We start from the raw sequence: 24351 nt of genomic DNA on the forward strand, positions 1-24351 counted from the left end.
CCCCCACCCGCCCAAACACCCGCAGAGAGGCTGCCTCAGTGACAGCCACAGAGAGGCTGCCTCAGTGACAGCCGCAGAGACGCTGCCTCAGTGACAGCCGCAGAGACGCTGCCTCAGTGACAGCCGCAGAGACGCTGCCTCAGTGACAGCCGCAGAGACGCTGCCTCAGTGACAGCCGCAGAGACGCTGCCTCAGTGACAGCCGCAGAGACGCTGCCTCAGTGACAGCCGCAGAGACGCTGCCTCAGTGACAGCCGCAGAGACGCTGCCTCAGTGACAGCCGCAGAGACGCTGCCTCAGTGACAGCCACAGAGAGGCTGCCTCAGTGACAGCCGCAGCTCCCTGCCACCATGTCGTCATACTGCTTCAGCACCACGTTCTCCTCGTCGTCGAAGTAGAGCAAGTTGATGGAGAAGAGCTTGTCGGGGACGCAGCACGGCGTCTCAATACCCTTGGTCAACTTGAGGGCATTGATGATGGACTGGACGGTGGCGTGGTTAGTAGGCCTCATGTTCTGGCCCAGCGGGAAGGGGCAGGAGCCTTTGCAGTGGTAGGCGTTGTAACCCCGCGGAGACACGATCCAACCGGACCAGCCGATCTCCTCAAAGTCCACGTAGAGCGGCTGGCGCTGGCAGTAGGTTTTCTCGCCTTCGTCCTCGCCCCCGTAGTCCGAGGCGCGGGCGCTACGGCGGGCAGCTGCTGGCATGGGCAGATGTGGCAGGCTGGGGGGCGCGGGGCTATCATTGAGATCTGGTGGGTGAACAAAAGATTTTAGGAAACAGCTCGTAATAAACACTAACAAAAATTATCATTTCTATATCGGATTTCTAACATATTGGATCTTTAACATGTGATTCAATAGCAATACAACACAAATAGCAGAGGGGATCCGTCTTGGTGTCATACTTTTTATGTGCTCGACTGAGGCTGAACGGCGGCCGTCGTCAGTGAAGAGGACCAGCATAGGCTGCTTGCTCTGGTGATGATTGCGACCTAAAGCAAAGCGAACAACCTTTGTGTCCATCTGGGTTCCTCCCAGAGTTTTCACTGTCACCATCAGCCCCAAGTTGCTACCTTCGTCCGTAGTCCAAGAGCGTACCTTTATAGATGGGGTTTATGTTGGTTAAGAATGTATTCAGTGCTAATATGCAGGGACATTTGAGATTACAGGATAAAACATTGAATGTAATAATGACTTACTGCTTGTGTAATAGTGAAGACCTCCCAGCCAGTGGAGTGTACAGGGATTAGTCGAGAGGACAGCAACTTTTTTCCCTGAGTCATGTTCCTTTTGGTAGTATCAAGGACCTGATAAACACTGACCTGTTGGATTAGAATTAATTAAACATTGGATCTGCTTTCTTTTCTCAGTTACTGATTTTAGGCTCGACACTGAGTTCACTCAGAAAACAGCTTGCCTCACACACGTCACATTACCTGGCAGAAATGATATCTGTTAAAATGCGATGAAGCCTGTGGTCGCAACTTGAATAGATGGAGTTCAGCAGTAAGAACTTTCTCACTTCTGGCAACCGTGGACAAATTAAACAGGAATTCGACTTGTTCGCTGTGCACTGAAAATAAAATTATAAATATTAATGCAAAAGAAAAGGAGACATGCGGATCCATAACTGTTATCAAATATTAAAATGAAACAGGTGTCAGTGGCTTGATGAAATGCCGCAAATAAGATTTAATTAGCCTTACATTTGTCGGAAAAACTGCGAACTGTATTCCCCTCAAGAAGGTAGGGATCTTTAGTGACGCCGTCCACATCTGCAACGGTGTTATACAAGTCAAGCATGTACTGAGGGGGTTGTTTGTGACCTCGAGGAAGAGGTGGATCCTCCATGCCGAACACCTCAAGGAGCCGTTTAATGGCCGCAGACCGGACCTCTTTGGATTCGTTTTCAACAGCAAAAGGATTGTCAAAATATTCCAGTGAAGGCCTTGCAACAGCAAAGCCCATAATAGTGGAAACAAACGCCACAAAAGCAGCCATCATCTCAGAATTAAGAATCATGGTTTCTGGTTCCTTGTGCACGAGTGTCCACACATCCAAACGGAAGGTCTCAGTTGGAGTGACTGCAGAGCTTTGGAGGCTCTAGGTTTTATATCAAATGCTGCTGTATTGTCCACAGGTTCGCAAACCCTCGGTCAACAGCAATAAAGATGCTATTTAGTCGCAAATGTAAATCAACCATCAGTGAATGTAAAGGAAGGCTAATGGTTGTGTTAACAAGGTGTGAACCTGATTGTGTATTTTCTCCAGCCCGTATACCCCCAACGTCTGACGAATAGGCTAAGAATCAAATAAAGCAGTTATAGGGCCTATCCTCTAAAACGATTCTATAAATACACAGATAACGATGGGATATGAAATTAGTTTCTGAATTACATTTACAATGGCAGAAAACAAAATATTCCTTGAAAAATCGGAATTAAATCTAAATGGTTCACTTTGAGGAAGTGTCCTCACCATAGGAGGTTAACGTCCTCAGAATGGATCCATTAATTTAGAATAATGGGGTTAATGTCTTACAGGAATACCAATTATCTTGATAAACACAGAGAGGAGGTATTCTATTTTGGAGTCTTTGCTCCACGCCGTTTCCATGCAAATCTGGCCCGGTTAGTTCATAGATTTCGTTTTTTACATTTATGACCACGGTTTTTGTCAATCTACATTTGAACTTAACAATTTTTGGGCAGACTATAAGTTATAGTGCATATAATTTGTCATGGTTCAGTATTCTATTTCATGTCTCATTATGCGATGAGTATCATTACGCGCAGCTTTTAGGCAGGCCTACCGACACAGTTGGTAAGAATTAAAACTGTCCAAAGAAAGTCATCGCCACATGGATGGTAGGCGGCATTCTTGAAAGTGTTTGTTAAACATGCCAACATCCAACATCAGAAACGTTTCATTTTACGATGGAACACTTTACTCCTAAGTTATAAATTATCATCAAAGATTCTGTATCACACGTATAGCCCACACTAAAAGCCAAATTGTTGTTTCACAAGTAGACATGAAGGCGAGGGACAATTAACGAACAGTGCACGTGTGAGCCATCTAAAACAGCAGGTAGTATAAAATATACCCTTGGCCACATCCACAATCGTTATTTTAATATAAATGTTCTTGGTTGAAGGTAAAGTCATGTCTGTATTTTTCCCAGGTTTTCTTTTATCCCTTACCAAGAAAACCATTGTCTTTAATCTTAAACAGCTTATAGACTACAATGTATCAAAAGGTATTCAGTACGATTGTAACTTATTTTGCCCCTTCATGGTAGCAGACACATTTGTGATAAGACCTGATGTGTCAGTGCACAATACAGTACAACAGTTATTCAAATAAATTTTATTTACAAAATTACTATATACATATATTACATATATAACAATAATATCTTGGGTAAATTGTTGCAATGAACTTTGGGGTTGTTCCAGCAAAGCTGCTATTGTTAGCAGACAGCTACCACTTATGAACAAAGAAGATTTCCAAAGTGTCAAAGACTTGAAGTGGAGGCATGGTCTCTCTGCAGTCCAGTGGAGGGTGCAATGCTCAGGGCTGGCAAAAACAAGAGGTAATGGAGAGAACGGTGCGGATTTCTCCATGTTGGTCACGGAAAATGTGACTCTCGTTTCCTTGAGGAACACAGGAGTTGGCTGTCCTGTCAGCCCATAGCTGGCACTGGTCTGGATCTGAGGGATTCCTTTGGTGAAGACAGACAGATGTTTAGAATGTGACCATAGTACCTCAGAAGTGGACTGACAAGGGTTACTGTGAATGCTATATCTGCACTGATCTGTATACAGTTACCGTTTTGACACATTTCAACACAATGGCAATTTGAAGGTTGCTATGGCATGTCTTAAAAACAGAGAAACAAAATCTAAAATACTACAATGCTCTATTAAATATAAATGTAAAAAGCGGAATATGCCTATAAGAGTGTCAACTAGGCATAGTACAAGTAATGTTTAAATGCAAACACTTCAACTTTTATAGGTTTATGTTCCTAGGTGTTAGAACTAACAAGCAGTTGGGGTGAGAGTGAGGAGGAGGGAGGGTGCTGTGCCAACAGCTGTGCTCATGCTTACCTGAGAAGGCAACGGTTTCCTGTGGTGCAGCTTCCCAAACATCTGCCCACATCTATTTCCTGTGGAAAATTAGCAACACAGAGACAAGGCAATCAGCTCACCACATGCCGCAAACATTGGTCTGGTTGTGTGTGTGTGTGGGGGGGGGCTAAATGGGGTAGGATTTTCTACTTAGCATGGTAAGTGCTTTGATTTGACACCTGCAGTGACCATTTGTGTTTGCTCACCTCGCACCTTTTGTGAGAGGGGTGACAGACAGTCTCAATTCAAACTGAATCCCTTCTTATTCTAAGTAGCAAAGTAAGTACAATATATCCTCTAAACTTTCTCAACATTGATTTGAGTTTAATGTTATTATCCACGTGAATGTTTTTCCACTGTGAGTGAAACCTGTTTAAGAAACTAAAAGTTTACAAGCATTCTGCCACGTTGCCACTGTTTGTATTTCATGTCCTGTGCAATTTTACTATGCTTGCTCCCAGGAAGCGTACCTAGGGGATATAAAATGTTTTTTAATTGAATGGCATTTAATTTCACTTATACTTAATTTTGCAAGTGTGTTACCTTTTGTTACATTGCCACACATAACAAAGCTAACTTAGTATCACAAATTCAAATAAAAACTAGATTTTCCTTTTTGAAACAAGGGTTTTAGACTTAGAGAGACATCCTAACATATTGACCTGTGTATTGGCATGAGTGTTTCAAATTAATAGAAGACTATGGGGCACATCCTATAGCTTTTCACGGATGGCTACATAATACAGCATGAACCATGCCAACCAACTAAATTGGATTAGAATGTCTGGGAAGGAAATGAATTCACAATTAGAGTTGCCTCGTTACGGTGTCTGACACCCATGTTCGAATCATGAACTCCCTTGTTCCTTGATCACAGGGATAGACGGTGTGAAATCTAATTAAATCAAAGAGGTCAAGCAATTAATCCGAACTACTGAGACTGCCTTTTGAAAGTGATACAATCATTCATGGTAAGAATAAACAAGTGAAACAGAATCTTTAGCCCACCTTCAGCCTCTCCTGTTTGACTCCATCTGCACTGGCGATGATCTCATAGTAGTATTCCAAATATGGAACTCTGTAGCAGTTTTCCTTGAGCTCACATGCCTCCACAGTCTGGATGAGGTTCACTTTGTTGGGGGTCTCCACAAGGGCAGAGTCAAACTTTGTGGGAGTACAGGAGAATCCCTCTGAAAAAGATATGTGGTTTGAATATATGGGACATTTATTTGGGCCACAGAACATTATTATTTCAGAATCAGGAACTTATTTAATCAATTTACTTTTTGCAGACTTTTGGGTTAAGACTTGGTGAACTGTTGAAAATGGGCATTGATGCTTAATAGTCACACCAGCTGAAATATTAAGGAATTGACTAATCGATTTAAGCACATACACTGCAGAAATTAGTCTTTTGTCTGTTTTTGTCATCTCAGTGCTTGTAGCTTACAGTTAAAAACAAACTGGTAAGTGAGTCTGTCATATGCTACAGTAAGTCATCTGAGTAAGGTGTTGGTTGACTTATAAATCACCAGGGATAGGTAAGCTACATTAGGTCAAAATAGTATTTCTGTTGTTAGTTGAGACTGTAGACCAAAGTGGAGCGTATAGCCTACCTGAAAACCCCTTGGATCTGGAGCATCCTCCTACGTCAATAACGGTCTCGTACGGGGTTTCGTAAAAGTACGTCTTGAGGACAGGTACCCGGACACATTGGGACAGTTTGGTTTCACATTGGCATTCTTCGATGACATCCACTTCCCGCAGACCTTCAAACAACAGCACACGTTCCACTCTCATTCCGGTCGGCTCACAAATGTGGTTTCTTCCACACGACGGGACGTGGCCCAAACTTTCCGGACTTTCTCGAGTCGCAGGTTCGCGCACCTTAACCTTGTGTAGAAAAATAGCAATGCTCAGATGACATCCCCGCACATATTTCTAAACTGAAATGTGTTTGTGCGTCCTTATGTGAAAATAATGTTCCCATAACAAGCATATTGGCCTAGAGAAATATAGATGGGTAATATATTCTGTGACTTCACAAAATAAGCTCTTTGCAACCGTGTACAATTATGCTTGAATAAAATGGACCATCAGGTTCAGCACAAACTTGTTGAATCCATGCACGTTGTCATGAAATAAAAAAAGAGGGGCACACCAATTATTAAGATATTCTGAATATCTAGGCCTATTTCAGATTCTTAAACTGATATGAAAATTTGTAACGAAATTGTATAGCTGCTTTAAACATATATTGATAGAAAGAAGAAACAAACAGTAGAAGTTTGGACACGTGTCCAACCTGTCCATACACAGCAACGAGCTAGCATTTCGTTCAATGACACTGGATCGCCCCCTTGTGGTCTTCTGCGAAATTGTGTATCCCATCGCCTACCTTTTTACTTCTGAGGTACTCCAGCATTGAGGTGTGTTTGGAATATCCCTGATGTCCAGACTCATGCGAGGTTCTTGGTGTACCCCCACAATGTGACCTGCACATTCCCACATCAACATTAACAGGTCTTCCAGATATATCTGAGGAGGAGAAAACATAGATATTAAATTAAATATTTAAAGGGTTACAACATCCCATGAATAATGGGTGTTCCATACTTGCAAACTAGATGGTAAAGGGCTTCCTGGTAGAATGCTTATTACTCTAAATAAATACATTTAAAATGAGTCTAAATTCTACTTCAGATAATAGTTCTCAAAAGTAAATGATTGTTTACCTTGTCCAATGTAAACAAAGTGACTCTGTCTTTTGCAACATGCCCTCTGTGTGAACAGGTTTTGCTGCTCTGCAGGCTTGCTCAGCACTGCAGACACTGGAGGAAGAGAGCACAGATAGACATACATCAGTGGATGTTCAGCTTGACGGTAACACAGACAGATCTTCAAGACTTCCTCTCCAGTTGTTCAATATAATCACAGGGACATAAAACATTAAATATTCAAAATGAAACGTAGGAATATTGCACACAATTTGATATAATGTTCTACATGTTAAACTTTCACTGAACTATGATTGAATAAAACCCTAAAGTTGACAAATATGGAATTGGAGTGCAAAGACCCAAGATGCTTACAAAAACATTGCCAACATAAGCAATTTATCTGATGTCTAATATGGAACCTCGGAAGCAAACTCATTGGTATTAGTCACACAGCACATTTCGCAGCACTTTTCTAAGCACCCTCTTTCACTCGAACTAACGTCGTCAACTCTGACAATAAAGTAATGAGCACCATCCCAAGACTCGAGAAAAGTTAGCCCGTCCATAGACATCCGTGACCTTACACATCATTGAGGTGAAATGGGAGAAAAACCAACAGTACTTACACCCTTGATGAAGAGCAAACAGAAGCATGAGCAGGCAAGGCTGCAGTGTATCCATGGCTGTAGTCCTTACAGTGGGAGAACAGCTGCCAGAGTGTGCCTTCTGGCTCCAACACCCTCTCTGATATTTATACAAGCTCTTGCTTTGGCCCCAAATGTCACCCAGGGAACAAGGCTCCCAAGTGGAGCTAATCAAATTTCCACTCCAGGCTGTGTCTTTAGGTGGAGATCTACTTCAAAGGCTGTCTCCAAAGTAGTGGGGCTTCGCATCGACTGGCCTGCTTCTGCCCTGGGTTGGGAGTGTGTGTGTTGACCGGGCCCAACCTCTCCTTAATGAAGTGCTTAAGTAGGCTTGAGCCATTCAGCGGCTCTCATTCAAAGGCATTCATCATCTTTTATCTTAAGGAAAGGTGTTTAGCACCAGGACATAAAACAGAACCTGTCCTAAGCACGTAAACAGGATCAGCATGTGGGAGGAGCCCTCTCAGTGGGGCACCAGCACCTTTGTGTTTATTCAACGTGCCACCAAATGGTCAGTTTTTTCTCAAAGCAGTGTAAGTCTCTAAAATCCCAGGTCTGTCCCTTTCTCTCTCTCTTTTCTTTCTCTGTTTCTCTCTTACTCCCTCACAATTCAATCACTCTTAATTTTATTCTCTCTCAAGACTATTCTCTTGAAACGTGCATAGGGGTAGACCAAGATCCAATCCACTAGGCCTTTCCAAGATCTTTCCATGTCTACCCAAATATCTCCACAAAGTTGGATTTCAGTACAAAAAGGCTTTGTGTGGATTATCTCGTCATAGTGGTGTTAAACCCATTAATCTACGTAATAGTCAGTCTTTGATGTATTTTCTTGATCCTGGATCAACTCAGATGAGGGGGATTAGGTAATCACCTCCACATTCACACCTTGATTAGGCTGATACCCAAGTTTCAGTTTTTGCTCTCCCTTCATCAAACTAGAGCTGGTTGTTTAACCAAACATTTACAATCCAACCCAGTTACTAATCCTAGTTCACTCATATTCAACTCTGACAAAGAGTTGACAATATTATAATAGTAGAAATCCCCAAATAGGTTGAACGCAAACAATTGTGGTAATTCCAAGTAAAAAAGTTTGTTGTTTTGTTTTTTAACAAACATTTAATTGGAAAAAATAAATACAGTAAGTAACAAATCCTGAAACTCATTGTAAAGGTAATTGTAAATGGGTAAATGTAAAGGTTACATCTTTGTCATTCAAAAATAGACTTTGAAAGTGTCAGTTTCCTAGGTGAATTTTATTGGAAGACCTCTATCCTTCCATGATTGAGCCCTTGTTTCATTTTAAGTGAAAGAAAAAAATTGAAATAGCTAAAATGGTAACAAATAGTAACATTACGATCAACTAAACTAACAAAATTTTTTGAGAACTACTATTCTTTTCAGCAGAAAAAAAGCAGGAGTGAAAATTGTGTTTATCTCTGTCAAGATGAAATAGCATCAAGCTACAAGTAGTCCATAGTGTCCTTTGACACTCAGATAGATGCTAGAACAAAGACTTCCTCTTCACTATGTCGTCAGGATTCATTGGTTGTATTTATATAAGTAACATAACATGAAGTAAGATACTACAAGTAACAGACTGAATATGATCTGTATTTCGCATGTAAACTGAATACAGTCTTCATGTATCTTTTTCATATGGAAGAATCTCTTACCTGTTTATATGACTAAACTAAACACATATTCACACAGGGACATCTTAATCAAATTTGACCACTCAGCTCTTTTACCTTATCTCCTTGACAGCTTGACACCAGTCTGCTGTGCTGAAATCTGGGTCAGTTGTAAGAAGCCATAAGTTGGTCTGATATGAATGTGTGTGTGGCTACACGTGTGTCCTGCACATGCAGTGATGACTCAGTCCCTGTTCAGAACTGGCAGGATTATCACTGAGCTGCTCCTCAGTTACACTGCATGGCAGTCTGCCTACGAGCTCAGCATTTGACCACTCAGGAGTCCCGTCTGGTTCAGCCAGAGGTCGTAGCCAGAGCCTACTAGTACAGAACCACTGGGTGTGTCTGCCTGTCTGGCCTCCTTGTCTGGTTCTGGGTCACCGTGTGTGGGTCTGGGTCTTGGTCACTGGGTCTGGGTCACTGGGTCTGGGTCTGGGTCTGGGTCTGGGTCACTGTGTGTGGGTCTGGGTCTTGGTCACTGGGTCTGGGTCACTGGGTCTGGGTCTGGGTCTGGGTCTGGGTCACTGTGTGTGGGTCTGGGTCTGGGTCACTGGGTCTGGGTCTGGGTCACTGGGTCTGGGTCACTGGGTGTGGGTGTGGGTCTGAGTTACTGTGTGTGGGTCACTGGGTCTGGGTCTGGGTAACTGGGTCTGGGTCTGGGTCTGGGTCTGGGTCTGGGTCTGGGTCTGGGTCACTGGGTGTGGGTGTGGGTCTGAGTCACCGTGTGTGGGTCTGGGTCTTGGTCACTGGGTCTGGGTCACTGGGTCTGGGTCTGGGTCACTGTGTGTGGGTCTGGGTCTGGGTCACTGGGTCTGGGTCTGGGTCTGGGTCACTGGGTCTGGGTCACTGGGTGTGGGTGTGGGTCTGAGTTACTGTGTGTGGGTCACTGGGTCTGGGTTACTGTGTGTGGGTCACTGGGTCTGGGTCACTGTGTGTGGGTCACTGGGTCTGGGTCTGGGTCTGGGTCTGGGTCTGGGTCTGGGTCTGGGTCTGGGTCTGGGTCTGGGTCTGGGTCTGGGTCACTGGGTGTGGGTGTGGGTCTGAGTCACTGTGTGTGGGTCACTGGGTCTGGGTCACTGTGTGTGGGTCTGGGTCACTGGGTCTGGGTCACTGTGTGTGGGTCACTGGGTCTTGGTCACTGTGTGTGGGTCTGGGTCTGGGTCACTGGGTCTGGGTCTGGGTCACTGGGTCTGGGTCACTGGGTGTGGGTGTGGGTCTGAGTTACTGTGTGTGGGTCACTGGGTCTGGGTCTGGGTCTGGGTAACTGGGTCTGGGTCTGGGTCTGGGTCTGGGTCTGGGTCTGGGTCTGGGTCTGGGTCACTGGGTGTGGGTGTGGGTCTGAGTCACTGTGTGTGGGTCACTGGGTCTGGGTCACTGTGTGTGGGTCTGGGTCACTGGGTCTGGGTCACTGGGTCTGGGTCTGGGTCTGGGTCACTGTGTGTGGGTCTGGGTCTGGCCCTTTCAAGGGGAAACAAAAGCGAGTTAAGTTGAATCTTTAACTATTAAGCTCTCCAATTAAGACTACAGTCTAGTATAGTACACTAGAATAGCACACAGTTCAGTACAGAAGATGATGCTGTGACCTTGTCCCAGTGATGATCCCTTAATGTGACACGTGTGGGTAATCCTCCCAGTGTCTATCTGTCTGTCTGCCTGTCTGCAACATGTGTCAAGTGTTAGACAGGTACCCATCTAGGGGTGAAACAGTCTGTCTGTGTGGGAGGAGTTCCCAAGAAGGATTACAGAAGCTTGAAACAACAGCCGTCCTGCCGGATAACTCACAATCGATCAAGACAGGAGGGGGATACGGAGAGAGGGAGCCGGAGGAGATAAGGAGGGACGGCGTTTGGGAGCGAGACTGTTTGTACTAGAAGCTCTTCAGGAGAGGTTGTGGATTGTCCCTTCGCTCCTCAGAACTTAGTAGTAAAACAGGAGAAGATAACATCAGCCCAGACGGGTAGAGTCTGAGACCTGTGACGGACAAAGCGACCAGACAGCCTCCACTATAAACGGATGTTATGGTCATCTGCTTGACCATATTCTACAGGCTAAGTGCCTGCTTGATACTTCTACCGGAACGGCTCTTTTCCACACCAATCAGTAGTGATTGACGAGGGCCTTCTCAAAGGGCTTGGAGGGCGGCACAGGACAGCAGGGAATTTCAGGTGTCCACAGCATCAGATACAGCCCGCCAACAATGATGTCTGCGAAAACCCAAAAACGTGTCAAAACTGTGAAAAAGAACAATGCCATAAAAGGAAGCGTGCTATGTGAGTACAGACATTAAGGACTGATGCCTCATTGTGACATTGCTTAAATACTTGAAGGTTTTATTGATTGTTATGCTCTCTCTCTCTCTCTCTCTCTCTCTCTCTCTCTCTCTCTCTCTCTCTCTCTCTCTCTCTCTCTCTCTCTCTCTCTCTCTCTCTCTCTCTCTCTCTCTCTCTCTCTCTCTCTCTCTCTCTCTCTCTCTCTCTCTCTTTCTCTCTTTCTCTCTTTCTCTCACCTCTCCAGGCAAACAAGCTCAGAATAACATAGCGCCACGCCACACCGAGGTGTTCCCTGATGAAAATGAAAGACAGAATGAAAGGAAGAAGAACGACGCAAATGTCAAGAACAAGGAGAACATACTGAAGTCTGCTCCAGCCGTGGATGGGCAGCAGGTGAAATCACACACAGCGCTGGAGAGGGCATTGTACGACCTGTCACACACAGAGCGGGTGATGAACGACGTCATTCTGGGACGGAGGGTGGCGTTCTATGAGTTGAAAGGAGAGATCGGATGCGGAAATTTCTCCAAGGTCAAACTGGGGATTCATGATCTGACAAAAGGTGAGACAGACTTAAGCCAAATTGGTTCAAATTGAACTGACTGACTCATTCTTAGAATGAAAATGAATTGGTGGTACCCTGCTGCCTGTTGTCAATTAAAAAGTCAATCTATTTTAAGCTACACAAAAAATAACATTAGCTATAAACATGTTTTTGCAACTGAAAATTATACCTGATGACACTTTTTCTAAATTAAAGTGTAACCTTTTGATGGTTTCTGATAAGGTGGCTTTCAGCATGAGTGGGGGGAAATACATGTTTAAGCAGCTTCACTTGACTACTTTACTAGCAGGTACATCACCTCCACATTTAAAGTGAATGTGAAAAGTCAGTCGGTTCCTCACATGGCCACAGGGGGCAGCAGAAAGCGAGCCTGTTATGTTTTCCAAACGCTGGTCTGAAAGGATCAAAACTAGGTTAATCCAGAATACAGGTGACAATTGCTTATCTCACCAAACACTCACTATTCAACTAGTTTGTTTTTTATTTGTTCCCATGTCACTGATGTTGCAGCAGACCCAGAGTAGGTTTAAACTATTAAGCATAAACTGAGAAATTGGATGAAGAAACTAAATGTAGGCAGATCTCAACTGCACTCTTATACCATGTGTCTTACAGTCTCTCTCCGTCCCTGTCTGTCTCTCCCTCTCTCATGTGTTGGGGCTCTCAGAGAGAGTGGCGGTCAAAATCCTGGATAAGGTTCGGCAAGACAAGCAGTCGCCCTCGCTGTTTGCCTCTGAGATCTCCTGTATGGAGAGGCTGTCCCATCCTAACATAGTGTGTCTCTACGAGGTGGTAGAGACTTATAAGCGCGTGTACCTAGTCATGGAGTACGCCAGCGGAGGAGAGCTGTTCACCCATATCGCCACCAGAGGGCCCCTGTCTGACCTGGAGAGTAAGCTTGTCTTCGCCCAGGTTGTGTCAGCTGTCAAACACATGGTGAGCTTGCACCAGTGGGCTATGGCCAATGGCTCCTGTTCTTAGCATTGTTAAGGCAGATATACAGTTATCGGTGCATAAACTGTACCACTGGTATGGATAAAAAATGCAGATGAACAATGTTTTGTGAATCCGCCATTTTTACTCGGCTTTAGTTTTTGTCCCTGACCTTCTTAGTCATTACATGGTTCAAGACGTATTTCATTTCTGTTTTCTTTTCTCCCAGCATGATAACAATATTGTGCACAGGGACCTGAAGGCAGAGAATGTGTTCTACACCACCAGCCACTGCATTAAGGTGGGTGACTTTGGGTTCAGTAGCGTTTGTCATGCCGACGATGCCCTCCGCACCTTCTGCGGCTCTCCACCATATGCCGCTCCCGAGCTCTTCAAAAACAAAAGCTACGTTGGTCAGACAGCCGACATCTGGGCGCTGGGCATCCTGCTCTACTACATGGTGACGGCCACCTTCCCCTTCGCCGCCGTCAACCTGAGCAGGCTCAAGGCCTGCATCCTCCAAGGGTCCTACACTATTCCAGCCTTTGTTCCCGAACCATGCCAGCAAGTCATCAAAGGCATCCTGAGGTCCATACCCGCAGATCGCCTCCACATAGCACAGATCATGACCAGCGGCTGGCTGACGGGTGTGGACTACCCTCAGGCGTACCCCAGCGCTTGCCTCACGCCTGCCCCCCTGGCCGAGCCCGGGCGGACCCTGAGCCTGAGCGAGCTGGACGTGAAGGCAGCCCTCCAGGATCTGGGCATCACCGAGGCCCACCTGCTGACCCACAGCTGCCTGGACCTACGGAGTCCCATCACAGGGGCCTACCGCATCCTGCTGCATCGCATGCACAAGAGGAAGACGGTGGAGGCCATTGGCTTCAGCTCCAAGTGTCCCAAAAAGCTCCCTGATAGGAGGAGATGGAGCGACACCACGGTAGCCATGGTGAAGAAGACTCCCTCGGCCGTGTGTGTCATTGTGTAAAAAGAAATACTGAAAATATTAAGTAATACCATTTTGTCCTTAGATAGAATACAAGACAGATTGTTGAATTGTGTTACATTTTTACATATTTGTCCCAACTGTAAATCCATTATGAAGAATCATTTATAAATTGTTGTTATGATCAGTGACCTATGCACTTTTGTAAAGCTCTCTTTTGGAAGTCGCTTTGGATAAAAGTGTCTACTAATGAATAAATGTAATGTAAATGTAATTAAGTGAAGAAAATTTGTTTTACTTTTTACATACAATGTGACTAATGTGTAATTTAAAAAATATATATAACTGTGTGGTTATATTTGGTTCCCTGAGAGAGAAGTGCTGTAGGTCTGTAAAATGCCTTGAAAAAGGATATTGCAGCCTCAGGGGATTGCCTTTACAAGTTATTTATTTTGTATTGAGTGTTGTGCTCGTATTTGTTTTTTACAGATATCAGTATGATTGTCACTATCACAATGACATTGTGTAAAGCATTTTGAAGAGGATGAGACTGATTGATTGTATTAATTGGTTTGTCATACTTTTTTCCATCATCCGTGTCACTGTAAATCATTTGTCACATAAAAAATACGTTAAATGTATGGTGTTTTAAGTTTCTTTCTCATGTTTTAAAGTTTCCCACACATTTAACCAACTTGACTAACTGCTTCAAGTACACAACGTTTTACATCATTTCTGGAAAATATTACGTCTAAATGCAGTACTTTCCCTGAACTGGAACTAGAACTAACCTTACAGTCAGTTCTTTCCCTGTTCTCATTTCTCATATCCTCTTGCTTAATACATTTCAAATCTTTGAAATGTATGTTTTGATTAATTGGGAGAATGTTAAACATGTTTGCCCGTCAGGAATATATGAAGTTATTTCTGATACAACAAAAACTGGTGGCTTTTGTATCAAGCACCTACACTACAGTGACCTATAAGACCTATAAGTCCAAATCTAAATTCAGGCCTTTCAGATTTGAAATGTTCTTAGTATTAACGTAATAATGTAATATTAAAAGCACAGTTTATTAAACGTATAAATGTAAAAGCAACCAGATTAGTTGCAAATTTGGAAATGTACTTCTTACAACATGCCCACAAAAAACATACAAACTTACCATCATCGCTCTTGCAACATTTCCACCTTTTGTTTTGCGTACTTTCGACATTGTTGCCATAAAACCTGCCAAACCTTCCACATTTGTCTCAAACCTTCATTGCTCCTTCTAGAATGACAGAGACAGAGAATTCTGCTCCTGAGGAAACTCAAGATTTCTTGAGCTCAGATGGCTTAACACCACCTCCTTACACTTTTGAAGATACGCAAACCGATCCCACTCCAGCATGCGAGCCTCCAGCCTACTACCCACCTGATTCAGGAGCTGCCATTGATCCTGCAGAGGAATATCAACCTGAACCACACGATGGAGACCCAGGTAAAGCATCCTTAAGTCATTTGTCAAGACGGCTCAAAATAAGGTGTGTATACAGTCAAAAAAGTGACATGAGTTTTTTTGCCTCTGTCAAGGTTGTGATAAAGACACAACAGAATCCACTCCTGAGCTAGCACCATCACCATTTGATGATAAAACAGTCAGGAGAGCTTTTATCAGGAAGGTACTGATGGCCTTGATGACTTTCTATATATTTGAGCCTTTGTCTCAGAAAAACATAGACAACTCATCTATTTCTTTAGTCAAGATTAGTCACTGCCGTTTGCGGTCTTTTCCTTTTTTTGTCCCCCAGGTGTTTGGCCTCGTCACCCTGCAGCTGGTGGTGACCTTCAGCATCGTGTCTGTGTTCACATTCTCCAGTGTAGTGAAGAAAGCGGTGCAGTCTAACATCTGGATCTACGTCAGCTCCGTTATAGTCTTCTTGGTGGTCAGTTTGAGTTTGATATGGAGCAGGTCCTTCAGTCGGAAGCATCCCTGGAATCTGGTGGGACTGGTGAGTCGCACTACAGTTTACACGTACACGCGGTACACCGTCGACATAAACATAATAAAAACTTGAGTTGTAGGTGCGGAATGTAAGTACTGTACAAGGTTTCAATGAAATGAACGGAAATAAGAAATGTGTTCATGGTTGGGAAGTAGTGGTAATGCTGTTTGTGTGTGTATCCTCTGACTACAGGCAGTGGTCACACTCAGCCTTTCCTTTATGACGGGCACCGTCGCCTCTTTCCACGACTCCACAGCTGTGATCATTGCTATGGGAGCCACTCTGGCTATCTCCTTTTCTATCATCCTCTTCTCCATCCAGGTCAGACAAATTCATTGGACGACAGAGCTCAAGTGATTCGAATTCAGTGATCTAAGAAGCATACTTTAGAACCAGTCCTGCCCAACCCTGTGTCAGATTCAATTAGGAATATTTAATTTGAGAAAGTTCTATGTTGGGCATGACACACTTCTACACACTTCAGTTACATTCCTTCCCTGTGGACTTCATGTGTACATTTAATGCCGATAGACATTTCCTAACCACTGAATGTTAACAATGAACCATGGATGAACGGAATAGTTATGGTTATGCTCTCTTGGTTCTCTCTCTGGGGTAATTGCAGAATTGCGTGAGCTTCACAGTTTGTTATGGAGCCCTGCTGGTGATTTTGGTGGACCTGGTCATGTTTTTGATCTTCTGCACATTCTACTACAACAACGTCCTGCAGATCGTCTATGGATGTCTGGGAGCTCTGCTCTTTGCACTGGTAACACAACGTATTCTGAAATGCTTACGCAGAATACCACCATTGGATGATAGCAATGTATACAATAGGCAATGTTTTATGCGGTATTCGTAAAGATAGATGAATGTGATTGTTGTCTTCAGTGATTAAAGAGGACCTCTGCCTGCTCACTTGTGTGTTCCAGTTTCTCAGCGTGGACTGCATGATGGTGGTCAGCCTGGGTCGCTACGGCCTGGACCCTGAGGAGTATGTGTTTGCCGCCCTCATCATCTACCTGGACGTCGTCATGATCTTCCTTTACATAATGGGGAAGAGATGAACACCTGGGAGAACCTCAACCTGATGCACCCCAACCTACACATCCAGGGCTCAAATGAGAGAGGACTGGGTGGCACTCAAGGCTTCTGTCATTCGAACCCTCCACACATCGCCACACCTGGGTCAATTACTCAAATCAATAAGGTGTTTCTAAGGCAGGGGTTTTCAACCGGTGGTCTGCGGCGGCATTGCAGGGGGTCCGCAACACGAGCCTATGTTGATCAGTCCACCATTGATTTGTATTTATTTATTTATATTTTATTAGTGTTCAGAATCTCACATACGCATATTAATTTTTTTTAGATTCTATGTATATTGTTTGAGGTTTTTAAGTAGATATATCTAGATTTGTTTGAGGTTTTTTAATGAAAGCAAAATGGAAAACCAAATGTTAAAACTTCCTTCTATCCACATGCACGCATGCACACACACACGTAGGCACGCACGGGCGCAGGCACATCAGTGGGCCGTGGATTACTTTTTAGTAAGAATGGTGGTCCCCTGGGACAAAACCAGTTGAAAACCCCTGTTCTAAGGGATTGAGGTACATTGAATTCATGTTACAGTTGAATCATTTGAGACTCATCCAGTGGACTGAAGTGCCACAAATATTTGACAGTTGCAAATGTTGATTGACTTAAATCTGCCACACACACTTCTACCAGCTGGGGTTAAACATGATTACTTGGGAGATCATCTTATAATGAGGCACTCTTTAAACACCCCCAAGCACACTCCTTTGTCCAGATAAAAAACGATTGTAACACTGAACTGGATGAAGCCTAGCCCCCTACAATAGTTCAGTGGATACAAAAAATCAGACAGGTCAGTACAATGGAAAATATAACAGCAACCCTTCAGTTAAAAGTACCTTTATTCATGCAGAGATGGACAACTGTCAATTCTTTATCTAACTTAAGAATATCAATCTGACTAGCATGTGTTGGATCTCTGTGACATTACCCTACCTGTATTTAGACAACGTAGAATGACTGAAGCCTCAACCTTAAGGTGAGTTTATTTTTGTTTTGTTCAATGCACGTTTTTTATTTTATGGTTGATGTCGTAAATAAAGTTTAAAAATTAAAATTAAAAAAGATACCCAATGATGTGACTCTACAATTAGATTACCTTATGAAACATTTTGGTTACAGCTTATACATTACATGGTGAAACATTTTTAAGTCTTTATTTTCTTTACATGAAAAAATCAACAAGACGTAAAAATACAACCTTGTATAGTGTTTGCGTTACAATGAAGCTGCATGTGCTCCTTAAGGGGTCATTTAAGATAATAGGATATGGCGTTTATACGTTTGCCCTAATAAAACAAAATAATTCCTTACACCTATCAGTCACACCTATCCCACACAACAAATAACAGAATAGTGCAAAACACAACTGTATCAAAGACTAATGACTTTAAGCTGAACAAGATAAGACCCTTCTTTCCTTCGTTGTCGGAGCGACTCCCTTCCCCGGGTCTGCAGTAACCAGAGTCTCACCACAGGGAGGAGTAGTTGAAGCGTACTCTGAGGAGGTACCGCATGCGTGTCTGGGCGGGGTTGTAGACGATGAACTCGTTGTAGAGGAGGGAGTAGCTGCCCTTCTTCCCCACCCCCGTCTTCTTGCTCGGGCCCATAGGAACAGTCATGCCATCCCTGAGAGACGGAGAGAAGAAGGATGGAGGGTGGAGGGGGAGAGGTGGAGGGGGGGGGAGTGGAGGGGGAGAGGTGGGGGGGTGGAGGGGGAGAGGTGGGGGTGGAGGGTGAGAGGTGGGGGTGGAGGGGGAGAGGTGGGAGGGTGGAGGGTGAGAGGTGGGGGGGGGAGTGGAGGGTGAGAGGTGGGGGAGTGGAGGGTAAGAGGTTGAGGGTGGTTTTAGGATCAAGGTTTCAGTTCGAAAACAAAAGCAATCAGATTTAGATACAGAGACAGAACTTTTAAATAATAATATTGTGTTTCATACGGTGGAGTCATTTAAAGCATCACCACGGCAGCAGTGGAACAGGGACACCGCAGAGCACACACCCGCAACAAAACCACATTGAAGCAGGAGTGAAAGGCTTCGACATGAAAGAGACAACAACACAAACGGGTGCCGCTCTAAGAGAGAGGGACTCACAGAGTGAGGCTGGTATCGGGGCAGGGCGCCGTCTGGCCCAGGCCCTTGGTGCTGTGCTTCCCTGCAGGGAGCTGATCGGCCTGGTAGTCGGCATCCAACAGCTCGTTACTGTCTCCCAGGGCAACCTGGAACCAACAACAACAAAAACACGCATTGCATTACCGTGGCTACTCGAAGCATGTCACTCATGGATAGCGGGTTTGTGAGAGTGGTAAACCAGAAACGTTGACAGTATTTTTCCCAGTCTTAGTGCACATCGGTTGGTGATCCACAATCAATAAGCCTTGAGCTTCAACCTAACTCATCAGGCCATTGATCATCACCAGGTATAGGTACAGTAAGTAACTTAACTTAGCTGTGCGCAACTGCATCAAATGTTAACCTTGGACCAACTCTCATACTGGAATTAGAATGATGTATTTTATCACTCGATCTAAAAGTTGTTAGAGATACGTAAGTGGGCTTCATAGGGCATTGTATTGTGATGTATTTGCTACAGTCGTTATCTGCTAGATGAACATGGTAAATGTTGTGTGTGTTGGTGAGTGAACAGGCAGTCAGTCGTACACACCTCACACAGGAGAAGCAGGCCTGTGCTGTTCTGCTGGCTGGCAAAGCAGTAGTTGGCGCTCTTCGACGACATGTCAGCAAAGTAGATGCCTTTGCCAAACTGGGAAGAGACAGAAACAGTGTCCACCCATCCGGCCTTATATCCTTCTTTCCTTTAAGAATGTAATAATCTTGATATAAAGATGATCTATATACATCCTCAAAAGAAAGTACAGTATATTCCAAGTATATCATCTTTAAAGACTCGATTGGCACCAGTGGTGTAGAAGCTCATTCTTTCAATTATTGAATCATCAGAGATCACCACAGCAAAGTAACGACACACTGGAGATGCTTCAACAGGTTTGCAGTATGTGTGTTATGTATGTCTCCACCGGGCCAGTCCTACCATGTACCCCGTGACAGGGGCCTCTGGGGGAGCCACTCGGAGCCCCTGGCTGAGGATGCCCACCCAGTTAGACAGACGAGAGCCGTGCCACAGCAGTGTCCTGACGGGAGACACAGCACACACTCAGGTGAAGAACAGCCACAAGCCACGACAAGTAGTTCCCAACCAGTAGATAACCTACACTGTGGTCCACTGTCACAGTAACGCACAGCTTCTCCATGTACACGGCACAGCCGAGCGTGAACACCCAGCCTCCGGTTCATCGCTGCCCGTGCGGCCCTGTGTGACCCGAGGCTGGGTGATTAACGGTACCTGTTGTGCATCTGTGAGAGGAAGCTGTCCCTCTCTCCCTCCCTGTCCACAGAGAACATGTCCAGGACGCTCATGGTGTAGTCACTATGGGTGGGGGCATGGGTGGTCTGGAGATACCGCTCGATCACCTACAGAAATTTGGGGTGGTGGAGGGGGAGGGGCGATCCACATACGGGAACGGGACAATCTAAATCTCTGTACGAATCACAATACATATCCAGACAGCTGATTGACATCACTTGTTATGCCATGAATGTACCACACAGGGCATCTGTGTACAACAGGACATTTATATTAAAAACATGTTTTCCATCTACTATACCTGTTACAGTACTGTTGCTATGTCGGTTTAGCATACTTCAAACACCGTCATGAGTTTGGTATAGTTAGGCTTGTGATGGCCATATGAAATTGACATTCTTTTGGGTGCTTCACAAACCACACCTCTGCACATACAACAGAGGTTTTGATTTGGGTCCAATATGGCTGACCTGGTACTCGTGGCTGGTCGGGGCCAAAGGCTGGAGCTGACAGTTTAGGGAGTGGTACTGCCTGTCTAGGGGATGCTCATCACTGTTGGAGCTGGACTGGACCATCTTCACTGCTATCTGGATGTCGCCTAGCGCCTGGACACGCAAGGACACACTTTAGAAAATGGGAAGACGTGTCGTATACTCCCCTAGAACAATCCCCAATACTCCCCCCAAAAAATGATTAGGCAATATGGGGAAACTGTAGTGACATATCGTGGGAATACATAAGTTCAAAGAAAACAGGAAGCACACTACAGACCTCTAACAAGGCAATTTTCTGCTTCAGCTCGTCCTCTGTGCGAATGATTGGAGGTGTTTTCAGCCTGTGTGCGCGTGAGGGCAGGACAAAATTATAACGGATTCATTCATCAGTCTCAAATGAGAGTCGAATTAGACGACGGCCAACGGCATGGTCACAACAGCCTGGCCCAGAGGGCCTACCACTTCTACTGACCCAAAGTCATGGGGGATGCGTGTGTAGAACTGGTTACACGCCTCCAGCAGCTCCCGACTGCTCCCCTTCCTCTTCACACACTCCTCAATTTTCTTCAGGGCTGCATAGCCGGCTCGGATCTGCTCCACCGTCAGCTTGCCTTCAAGGGGCCAGACAGACGGCTCCGTCAGCCCTCCTGGTGCCACTATTCTGGGTTTTTTGCACAATATACTGGACACTGCCTGCGGCCTTTCGAATGGCCAGTCGCTACATAGCTTGTTGAATACATCATTATTATTATTATTTATTTAGCTATATGCAGTTGTTCACACACCGAGTGGAGCTTTCCGTGTGTCGAACTTCATCTCCAGGACACACTCCTCCATGGCCTTGATGTCGCAGATCAGCTCCAGAAGAGACTGGATCTTCACATCCAGCTGAGAGGTCTTCTTCTGGGCCGAAGCCTCGGGCTTGACGAGGGTCTCTTCCTGGAAGAGGGAGGGGAAAGACTCACACAAGGTTGTAGAGGGGACTACAGGAGAACAGGCTATGCTGTAAGCGATATGGATAAGGAAGATCAAAAAGAATGATGAATGGTTAAATAAAAGAATGAATAAAAAAAACGGTCAATGATGAAATGAAAGAGGGGGAGAAGGAAGGAAGACTGATAGATGAATGAACGTTGAAGTGAGGACATGAAGGGTGAGAGAATGGGTCTGTTGTGGACCAGAGACTATGCTACCCCAGAAGTCATCGCTCCTTGCCTTGTCATTGATGCTGTAGTCCATGAAAACCATGTCATATTTTCCGGCAACCTTCTCAAAGTTGGCTCTGTGCTCCCATTCATTCTTGGTTTTGTCAAAGAATCTTAAGAAGTAAAAAACATGACCCCACAGAATCAACAAATAACACCCCACTCTGTATAAGACATAAGTCAGTTTTACGTAATGCCAATCCACTGACTTTTTGTCGAAGACGTCTTTGGCTTGCAAAAGATCTCCACCACATGAAATCAAATTGCTCTGTCCAGCTTTGCCCACTAAAAAGTGGAGGTGGAAAAAGAGAGAGGGAGAGAGAGAATATCAGTCAGGGAAGTAGTAGAGAGAAACATGGTCAAACAGAGATACACAGGAAGGTGAAAGCACCTCTGCCCCATCTCAGCCACACGCTGTACGCCTTAGCATGGTCATCCTGCAGGAGCTGCATCAGGTAGTATTTGTTGTTGTTGAACTGGAGATTAGTCTGTCAAAAGAGCAGCGTAAAACATGACCTTTAGAATCCAACAGTGCATCAGAGTAGAGATGACATTAGTTTTTTTTGGGATACCTGGTTCAGCATGACGTCATATACATCATTCCCCGAACTGTAAACATGTGCCTAAGGGTGGAAAGATAAACAACAACAAGAAAATAAATTAGTGAGTGAAATCAGTGGGGTATATTTTTTTGCCTTTGGTTACAGAGAGACAGGAAATGAATGGGAGACATGGTGAGGGGAAGACACACAGAAACAGCCTGGGCCAGAATCAAACCCAGGCCGCTACGTTAGGGCTTCAGCCCATATGGTGTGCGCTCTACCCGGTGAGCCACAGGTGCTGCCAGTGAGGGATTTTTAGGAAGTAAACCAAAAATGAGAAGTGGGACCAGAAAACAGATGTCAAGCAAACTGTACGGAGGAAAGTGAATAGTGAAAGAACACTGGCAGTTTTTGGAGTCTATAAGCCTACCTTGCCAACTTTGGCTTTGCACTCCGGATCCACCGGAGCCTTGCCTTTCATGACAACTGTCTTAACAACTTCTGTATACACACCAAGCACATTGAACACACAGCATCAATCCATGATAGAAACTGACAATCATGAAGTAACTTTGCCATGTCTCTGTGCAACCTACCTTTACTTTCCATTTCTTCCACAGGCATGGCTTTGCTTTTCTTCTGGCTCCTCCCCTCACTGCGCTTCTTCTTGGCACTGGGCGGTTCGTCCTTCTCCTCCTCATTCTTCACTTCAACAGTGCTTGCATCTGCACTGGTTACATCTATGGCATCGCCACTACCATTTGCAGCCTCTTTGAAGTTTCGAAAGTGAGTTTTGTTAGAACATCTTTCCCAATCAGACATGAATTGAAAACTGCTGCTTCCATATTGCACAGACCATCATACAGTCTCTCTTAAGCTCACACAAACACACATATATGTATATATATATATATATATATACACACACCAGGTTTTACTGTGTACATGCGTATTTTCCTCCTGTACTTTGTGACTGGGTTGACCTGGACCATCTTCTTCAGGTCGACCTCATAAGCAGACGCAGAGCCGAGAGCCAAGCTGACAGAGACCCCTCCAGAGGAAGCCGCAGAGTCCAGCAGCGCACAGGCGGAGGCTGGGTAAGGTTGCCACTGGCCATCATCCCCCTCCCACTGCCACACTGTCCAGAGCAAGATAACAGACAACAGTTTCAACGGGAAGAGAGGGAGGAAGAGAGAGAGAGAGAGAGAGAGAGAGAGAGAGAGAGAGAGAGAGAGAGAGAGAGAGAGAGAGAGAGAGAGAGAGAGAGAGAGAGAGAGAGAGAGAGAGAATGGGTCTCATTGTACTGATGCACATGCTCTCATTGTATTATTTTACTGGACTGTTGCTACTCAAGTCATTGCGAAAAGAGAAATCATGTTCAACCTTTTCTAAAACATTTGTAAACTACGTATGATAATTACTTCAAGCTTTGATGAGCAAAATTTGGTACTTGGTTGGTGTTTACTAGTGACGTAACTAGCTTCCTTGTAGTTGGCTAGCAGCTGCTAAATGAACGCAAGTACACACCGTTTGACTGGACCTCTTCACGTTCTGCTTTCACTTGAGATGTGTTCTTAGAGCTTCTGGTGCGCCTCATATTTCTATACAATGTTAATTGTACTTCAATTTTTGTAAATAGTGCTATGCGCGGGAATTTTACCCAGCAGTCTTGCGACTCTTAAGTTATCTGCACAGTCTGTAACAACTTTGACTGTAAAGGTTCCGCTCTAGTGT

The 24351-nt window shown here is 44.7% G+C and overlaps 5 protein-coding genes across 5 annotated transcripts; 2 read left to right on the forward strand and 3 right to left on the reverse strand.

Moving 5' to 3' along the window:
* Positions 1–137: 137 nt before the first annotated feature.
* Positions 138–2022, reverse strand: admp (anti-dorsalizing morphogenic protein). Its single transcript, XM_084707129.1, has 5 exons — positions 1707–2022; positions 1437–1573; positions 1200–1322; positions 906–1098; positions 138–749 (listed from the first exon to the last, which is right to left on the reverse strand). The coding sequence occupies exons 1-5, from the start codon at positions 2020–2022 to the stop codon at positions 322–324; spliced, it is 1197 nt and encodes a 398-aa protein (XP_084563255.1). The 3' UTR covers positions 138–321.
* A 1389-nt stretch (positions 2023–3411) lies between these two features.
* pnhd (pinhead) lies at positions 3412–5996 on the reverse strand. Its single transcript, XM_084707945.1, has 4 exons — positions 5750–5996; positions 5142–5323; positions 4113–4171; positions 3412–3724 (listed from the first exon to the last, which is right to left on the reverse strand). The coding sequence occupies exons 1-4, from the start codon at positions 5931–5933 to the stop codon at positions 3574–3576; spliced, it is 576 nt and encodes a 191-aa protein (XP_084564071.1). The 5' UTR covers positions 5934–5996; the 3' UTR covers positions 3412–3573.
* A 4646-nt stretch (positions 5997–10642) lies between these two features.
* On the forward strand, positions 10643–14522 carry LOC146271456 (serine/threonine-protein kinase NIM1-like). The gene is made up of 4 exons (XM_084707840.1): positions 10643–11464; positions 11709–12026; positions 12697–12965; positions 13192–14522. Exons 1-4 carry the CDS (start codon positions 11392–11394, stop codon positions 13948–13950), a joined length of 1419 nt encoding a protein of 472 aa, XP_084563966.1. The 5' UTR covers positions 10643–11391; the 3' UTR covers positions 13951–14522.
* A 665-nt stretch (positions 14523–15187) lies between these two features.
* On the forward strand, positions 15188–17837 carry LOC146271457 (protein lifeguard 1). Its single transcript, XM_084707573.1, has 6 exons — positions 15188–15392; positions 15485–15573; positions 15703–15907; positions 16094–16218; positions 16523–16666; positions 16830–17837. The coding sequence occupies exons 1-6, from the start codon at positions 15188–15190 to the stop codon at positions 16962–16964; spliced, it is 903 nt and encodes a 300-aa protein (XP_084563699.1). The 3' UTR covers positions 16965–17837.
* Positions 17838–17963: 126 nt separating this feature from the next.
* parp2 (poly (ADP-ribose) polymerase 2) lies at positions 17964–24350 on the reverse strand. The gene is made up of 17 exons (XM_084706944.1): positions 24145–24350; positions 23546–23755; positions 23214–23387; positions 23048–23118; positions 22648–22698; positions 22467–22563; positions 22285–22360; positions 22086–22188; positions 21656–21809; positions 21343–21481; positions 21148–21211; positions 20847–20981; positions 20356–20483; positions 20044–20143; positions 19657–19755; positions 19086–19210; positions 17964–18624 (listed from the first exon to the last, which is right to left on the reverse strand). The coding sequence occupies exons 1-17, from the start codon at positions 24212–24214 to the stop codon at positions 18465–18467; spliced, it is 1956 nt and encodes a 651-aa protein (XP_084563070.1). The 5' UTR covers positions 24215–24350; the 3' UTR covers positions 17964–18464.
* Position 24351: the final 1 nt, after the last annotated feature.

Source organism: Hypomesus nipponensis, chromosome 10 (genome assembly GCF_054491055.1).
Source record: "Hypomesus nipponensis isolate SF chromosome 10, ASM5449105v1, whole genome shotgun sequence".
Classification (NCBI taxonomy): Eukaryota; Metazoa; Chordata; class Actinopteri; order Osmeriformes; family Osmeridae; genus Hypomesus; species Hypomesus nipponensis.